This window comes from Primulina huaijiensis, chromosome 10, assembly GCF_012295235.1.
Source record: "Primulina huaijiensis isolate GDHJ02 chromosome 10, ASM1229523v2, whole genome shotgun sequence".
Lineage (NCBI taxonomy): Eukaryota > Viridiplantae > Streptophyta > Magnoliopsida > Lamiales > Gesneriaceae > Primulina > Primulina huaijiensis.
In genome coordinates this window covers 5,724,544-5,731,931 of record NC_133315.1, presented here as the reverse complement: position 1 = coordinate 5,731,931, position 7,388 = coordinate 5,724,544, and the positions used below count along the sequence as shown (strand labels likewise).

The 7,388-nt window shown below is 36.5% G+C and overlaps 1 protein-coding gene across 4 annotated transcripts; it reads right to left on the bottom strand.

The window, feature by feature from the left end:
* Positions 1-1,856: 1,856 nt before the first annotated feature.
* On the bottom strand, positions 1,857-6,671 carry LOC140986004 (uncharacterized). 4 transcript variants are annotated; one of them, XM_073453933.1, is made up of 7 exons: positions 3,587-6,671; positions 3,365-3,496; positions 3,199-3,280; positions 3,001-3,114; positions 2,812-2,914; positions 2,614-2,740; positions 1,857-1,993 (listed from the first exon to the last, which is right to left on the bottom strand). In XM_073453933.1, the coding sequence occupies exon 1, from the start codon at positions 6,586-6,588 to the stop codon at positions 3,766-3,768; it is 2,823 nt and encodes a 940-aa protein (XP_073310034.1). In that variant the 5' UTR covers positions 6,589-6,671; the 3' UTR covers positions 1,857-1,993; positions 2,614-2,740; positions 2,812-2,914; positions 3,001-3,114; positions 3,199-3,280; positions 3,365-3,496; positions 3,587-3,765. The 4 variants fall into 4 exon arrangements, with proteins under 4 accessions (XP_073310034.1, XP_073310035.1, XP_073310032.1 ...); XM_073453934.1 differs by having other exon boundaries at positions 2,614-2,736; XM_073453931.1 differs by having other exon boundaries at positions 3,009-3,114.
* Positions 6,672-7,388: the final 717 nt, after the last annotated feature.

Below are 7,388 nucleotides of genomic sequence, written 5' to 3'. Positions count from 1 at the left end.
TAATTATAAATATTTAATTATCTATCAAATTATTTTAAGAATATTTATAATTATTTTAAAAAAAAAACAATAATATTGTAATTATTATTAAAACTTTGTTTAATATTAACATTCAAAATATTATTGCTATTCAAGTAAATGTATATTTACAAATTAATTTTTAATAAATATATTTAAATTAATTTTAATAAATGTAAATTATAATTATAAAGATTTAATTATCTATTTAATTATTTTAAGAATATATATTTAATTAGCATTTGGGGCATTTTGGTCATTACAATAAAATTTACAAAATTAATCCATCATTTTAAAATCATACCAAATACCATGTTATTTATCCCACCATACTATTAATCCACATATCTCATTTTTTAATCACTCTAATTATTAATCATTTACTTATCCTATCACACCTATCACACGTACCAAACGGAGCCTAAGAGTATCAACAATCATGACAGTAGTGCATAAAATAGTGAACTTATAAGTAAATGTAAACAAAGGCTCCAAATCATTGTTTCCAAGACGATCCGATGCCAAGGCTGGAATAACAGATTGCACTGAAGCCACAGAATCCTTCAGATGTAGAATACCACATAAGGTGATAATTTCACAACAATAGCAGCTATGTAGCACGGATATCTTAAATTTTTTTTTTTGAAGTATCGGATACGGATACGACACAGATACGGATACGACATGCGGATACTCATGTCGGATACCTCAAAATCCGTGTCGTTGGCTTTTTTTAGGGTTGACCAACCGGATATGTTTGGACACGGCGAAGACACGCCATGGATACGGCGTAGATACGTTTTTCGGATACTTTTGGGCAAAATGTCAAATATTTAAAAGCTTTAGGGGTTAATAAAAAAAATTAAAATTTCTAAGGACTAAAAGAAAAAGAATTTAAAATAAATTGAGCTGGACTTTTAAATCCCTAAATACATTTCTCCAATATCTTTCATTCTATTTCTGCTCAAGCGCCTCTCAATTCAATTCAATTCAATCGTGTCGCCACCTTTTACTTGCTTAAAATAGATTTTTTGTTTAATATTTTGTACTTAAGATATTATGATTAATGAAATATTACATCTATCTCTATAATTTTTACTTTTCAATACTAAATTTATATAAATATAAATATATATAATATTTATATATATTTTAATGATTGTCGTATCCTAACCGTATCGTGTTTTATATTTTCAAAATTTGACATGTCACCGTATCCATATCGTATTCGATACAATACTCGTACCCGTATCCATGCAACATAGAGTAGCATTAACACTTAAATAAAAATATCACTCACTTTAAAATAATTAGAAGGTCCTGTCAAATGCAATTCAGGTATATAAGTGAGGGGGAACTTAGAAACATCATTTTCAAGACTTTGCGGAGTAGGGGCATCAACAGTTGCGATATGAGTGGAAGAAACACTGAAATCCCCATAAAAGGGGAAATAAATTAGTTCTTTAATTGAAAGATCATGAAAAAAATTAAAAGGAATAATAAATCAACGAAACCTAGGAAGATGGGATGCATTGGCATCTAACTCCTCATAACCAATTTTCAGATTCTAGGGAATGACACTAATTCCTGCATTTGCAATGCCAGATGTGTAAATTCCAGCAGTTATTTGGTCAGATGAGTAGCAGGGACAACATTTGAACCTTGACTGGACCAATTCTGCCACGGTAACCGAGCAAAATCCTAATTAAAAATAACACAATATAATCCAATTCCCATGTGAACTGAATACTGATTTGATAGATTTTCTGAGGCATGCGCCAAAGCAATCCACCTCATAAACACCCTGCTGCGATTGTGACAAGCGTCCAGGTTTAGGGTGAAGGGCATACAGCAAAACACACATTTGACCTTGGGCATACAGGCTAGCATCAAAATATGTGAGACCATCACCCTCTCTATGTTTCCTCCTGATAGTAAGTTGCTGGCCAATTTCCCTATCAATAGTTTGAATTGCCTGCCAATGGAATTATGATGCAACAAGGAAACAACAGCAAACCAACAAAGTCAACTCCAATCCAATAATTACTATTGTTGCAAGAAGTCATTGAAGTTATAATACTAATTCATACAATCATTATTTGCCAAAAGTGAATAGTAAGTAGCTCCTGTATATTAGTGAGAGAACCAACCCATGACACCTAGCTTCGGCATATAATATTGGAAACCACATCACAAGAAAACAAAGTCCTAGAATTAGTAACTTTTAAGCATCTAGTTTTTTGCTATATTGAAAAATCCTCTCCATTTTCTCTGACCATAACTTCCCACCTATTCAACCCTATGTTTCCCTCTTTGTTGAGGTTGAACAACGTTCTCGTACGAAAGCTTCTAGTCCATGATTTCAATCAGAAAATTGAAATAACAATATATACCATTCTAAACACAACATTTATCAGTAGAAACAAAAAACATGCCAATAAAGATTAGATTTCATCAGCTCAGGTATTAAAAATGAAGACAAGTTTTATCTCAAAGAAGAAATTGACTTAGAAAAAACAAGTAGGCAGAGTAAAGATGTCAAACTTGGAATATTCAGAAACTTTTGTAGTTACAAGGATCATCAATTGATCTAACCTTTTCTGGGGCAGCTTGTTCAATCACTGCACAGCCGAGGTCTAGATTGTCATTGGTCACAAGTTGAATTGCTTGCTCTAAAAGTTCGCTCGATATGCTCAAGCCCTGAAGCAAACCCATAAGCTGGCTAGATATTGAACCACACAAAGGGTCAATATGATTCCAATAACATTTAAAGGAAGACATGTCTATCCTTACCTTGCATATCACATGTGCTAGACTCCCAGCCAACCTTGCAACCATCAAATGTGCTGCGTTATGTATGAGGGTTTCATCAGGCTCCAAAGCATAGTCCTGTCATCTGAAAGAATGAATCTTTTGTTTAGAACCTTTGGAATGCACACTGATACATAGATTGTTCAAATGTGTAAAGGAAATAATTCATACAAGCAAACCTTCAAAACAAATTCCTTTGTTGTCTGAGTTGCAATAGAAACACTTCACTGCACAATGCTGGACACTATCTCTGTGATAGCTCTATGAATGGCAATTGGAAATACACTAAACCAAACAAAAGTCCAAGTATATAACATGAAATACTGATTTTTTATGAAGTAGAATTGAACAATGAGTAAATTCTCCTACCTCTGGAAATCAAGTACAGGCCCAATGCATGGAGCTTTTTATTGATAATAACTTGTTCAATATTAGAGACTGGCACATGAATCTGAGAAAACCAATATAGCATATATCCGATCAATAAATATTTACCCACAACAGCTATCCAGATATGGAAGAAGTTTAAGCAGACCTGGTTAACGGAAAACTGGGACTGTCCTTGAGGAAGACCTTGAGCTGAAGAAAGCTGATCTGTTACTCCCGGACTTGTCAACTTCTCATCGTCGGCCAGTGTGCCAGATGTGGTATGAAGAAGAGCCGCATACTTATAATACACAATATAAAAGAAACTTAAAATCCAAAAAGAATGTCTCCACGTTTCATGGAATTTAAGTAACAATCTACAAAGACTCACCTGAGATTGTGATATACGAACGAGCACAAGTAGTTGCTCAACTTGGTTTAGTGTAGGTATTATTCCAGATTTCACCTCATTCACCATCTGATTACATGTTTCATGGAATTTAAGTAACAACTTCTCGTTACCTCAGATAGCCCAACAACGGACAACTCACTAACCCAATGATTACATTGTTATTTCAGTTCTTTGAGTCTGGAAATATAATCCTGATATGGCTTAAACTTTTTTTGAAAGTTTAAGTCCCACTGCTTCAAATTTTGGTACAACTCCAGCTCCTTCTGCCCGAAGTTCATTGCACGGTCTTCAAACTTCAGTGCCACTGGGCACCCAACATCGAACAGCTCTTGTCCTATTGTCACCACACTAATATCATATAGCTCTTGGTTTCTCCTGAAAACATGGTTTGTAAATATACTATTCACACAGCCAGGTTTTTCATCAACTACAATGAAAGGATGTTCTGAGAATGCTAGTGGTTTGTGGTAAGAGAACTTTGAATTTGTAGCCATGTGGCTTATCTCATCTTTATCATCGGCAAGAGAAACAAAATCATCACCAAGAGTTTTAGAATCAGAATCTCTAATATGATCTTGGACAGCTTCCATAACTTTATCACACTCAAGTTTGAAGAGAGAATTAGCTGAGAACTCTTCTGTTTCTTCCAGTTGGAGCTCTCCTTCCATCTTGCGTTCATCAGTGCAAAGTTTATGAAAGATGGTCAAAAATTGAGGAGGGAGAAGTGGGCCTACTGGTGCATCAGACGGCTTCACTTTGCGAGACCATTTGTTGCTACGGCACGATGGTCTTCTGCGAAGAAATGGAAGAGCTTGAAGTTGATCGGGCATGCCCAGGAACTCCAAGGGTTCCTGATGTTTCTCGAGATTCTTGAGAAAATGCATGTAAGGGGAGAAAGCCAATCGCAACATATTTGTTGACAAAGTTTCCCAAATCTTTCTTAAAGCAATATCATGTATGCTTGTCGGAAAATTAATATCTTTCAATATATCAGAAACTGCCATAGAAGATCTCACATTTGGAAGCCCAAAATCTTTCAATGTAGCACATATTTCATGACCCAAATTAAAGTTTGATTCAACCTTAAACTTTTCTTGGTCAGTTTCACTCCTCTCTTCCCTTTTTTCTCTTCTTTTAACTATGTATTGGGCTAGATTATCTTTCAAGTAGGCGTTTAGAAATTCAAATTTCAGGTGGTGAAATTTCTTTTGCCCACCATATTCCGAACCGTCCATCAGATACAAATGATTGTCCTCCAAATCTATATTTATCCTCCTGTAAGCCATATCCGAACATCTGTGAGATTCCCATGAAACATGGAATTGTTGTGCTTCTAACTTCCCTGATGACATTAGCCTGATTAGTATAAATCCACCAAAATTATAAGGTGTGGACAACTGTGCAAAAAGATTTGCATCAAGAATGCCAAACCCCAAAACTGACTGTTTTTTCTGCCTCCAATCAGTCCAAATGGGGAGAGAGGATTTGGAGAGTTCCTCTCTCACAAGGAAACTACCACAATCACAATCACGGCCTGACAATGAAAGCTTGGAAGGGAGTCCCCACGAATTATACAATTCACAAACTTTTGTAACTTCAGAATAAACAGATTTCTTTCCGTTTATATTAGGACCGTAACAAAAGGTATCAAACTCATTGTCCCAAAATGATCCGAGAAAAATGCAATGACCTGATTCTGATGCCAACTTGTGCTTATCATTTTCTGCATTAGCCCTCAACTCTGATAATCTAATGACAGTCAGATATCGTGGATTCTGAAGACCATGAGCCCACCGTAAGACCGGAACCAGTGGTTTCCGTACATCACAAAGAAGTAGGAGGCATCTTGTAGCTACACTAAAGAAAAATCCATCAGAACCTGCCCTTGAAAGTGCTACAAATTCATCATTCTTCACCACCGCTAACATCTCAAGCTTTAGTAGACAACAGACATGGCACTCCCCAACAGACCTCAAATCAACCAAGAACACCCCTTTGTGATGAGAAACAATAAATACCTTAGGATGCCAACAAAACTCACAAGCAAACCATCTCCCTTTGTTGCGATCTTCTGCCTTCTCCAGCTTGACCTTGTTATTCAAGGAGACATGCATCTTTTTACAAATGATCCTTTTCTTTGCACTAACCAAATGCATTAATTTAGACCTTTTGCCACACAAATAATTAACATCAAATAACAATAAATCTCCATTCTCCAACAACACTAAACACTCTTCCCTCAAATATGGACTCCAAGAGACACTCACCACTGCATTACCCTTGAACATCTTCGCATTGCCATAGCCCAGATAATCCAAGCAAACAGAAAACTCACTACATTTACCAACAGTACTAATTGCAATTTTATACCAATAAACAGAAAAATTAGTACAAACCATTAAAAACCCAACTACATTATTACGCCTAATATCATTATTAACATCGCCATCATCATCACCATCATCAACTGGGTTAACCATCAATCGTGTAATTCGCATATGATTCTCGCAACCCTCTCTCGCTAACTGGAAAAAATCCTTCATCTTGGAATCAGCACTTAGAATCCCATCTTTAACATGAAATAAAGTAAAGCCAACTCGGTCAAAATTCTCTCCCGTCGGGAAAAATGCAATCAGCGCATTCATAGAAGGAATTTGGAGTAATTGTAAGGAATTGAAGCCGTGGAAGAGGGAATAGTGGTCTGGAAGCAGAGGACCAATAACAGAGGAAATAGAGGCGGCGGTGGATGGAACAGAATCACAATTTTGGAGGACTCTGCCGAGTGAGAGGTCAGGGTAACGTGGTGGAAGGCGAGGTGCGAGCGATGGAGAGTGAAGGAGTTGAGAGGTGGGGGAATTAGGCTTTGGGGTAAAGATTAGGGGACCGATGGGAGAATTGGGGTTCTTTTCTGAAAGAAACGAAGGAGGTGAGAAGGTAGAAGATACTGTCCACCGGGATTTCCACTCTGTCGTGAAGTCCATAGTTCCGGTGGCGAAGGGCAGCGAACAAAACGGCGTCGAAGATGTAGTAGGTCTCAGTGCCAAATATGACGAGATGAAAGGGCCCTGCAAGGATCGGGTATTTTTAAACTCGTTATCCGGCCCATACCCGTCCGAATACAAAATTTGAACACATTCTCACGAATCTTTATATGTGAAACGGGTCAATCCTACCGATATTTACAATAAAAATCAATACTATTAACATAAAAAGTAATATTTTTCATAAATGTTCCAAATAAAATATCTGTCTCACAAAATACGACCCTGAGATCGTCTCACATAAGTTTTTGTCTTATTTAAATGGCAAAATACGATCCAAACTGGTTGGATTCGGGGCGGATACTCACGCACATGCTCTTATTCTTTTAAAACTTTTGATAACGTGTCCCCACTAAACAAAATGATTACAATATTTCATGAATCTCTTAACTAAAGCAACACTTTTCAACCTCTTCATTCTTTCGACCAAAACCTTGCATTTTTTCTTTTCACAAGCTCAACACACATCAAAATTTTGGTTTTACTTAAATTATTCTCGGTATATTTACAAAAATCGTTTTCTAGCAAGGTGAAAATATAAACCCATCATCTTGAGGACTCGTTTCCTTGATTCTATGGCATACTAATACTCGATATCAAACTTCAGCCACTACCAATAATAACTAACTCAAGGGAATCATCTGCACCGGTTTGCACGAGCAGCTCATGTTCAAGATTCCTTGACCGTCAGTACTTTATGTAGTACACTTTGTATGTAAAATTAATGCAGTGGTTGGGCG

What these genes read in the sequence shown, in the direction of transcription:
- LOC140986004 (XM_073453933.1), bottom strand. Translation starts at nt 6,588, where the DNA reads ATGGACTTCACGACAGAGTGGAAATCCCGGTGGACAGTATCTTCTACC.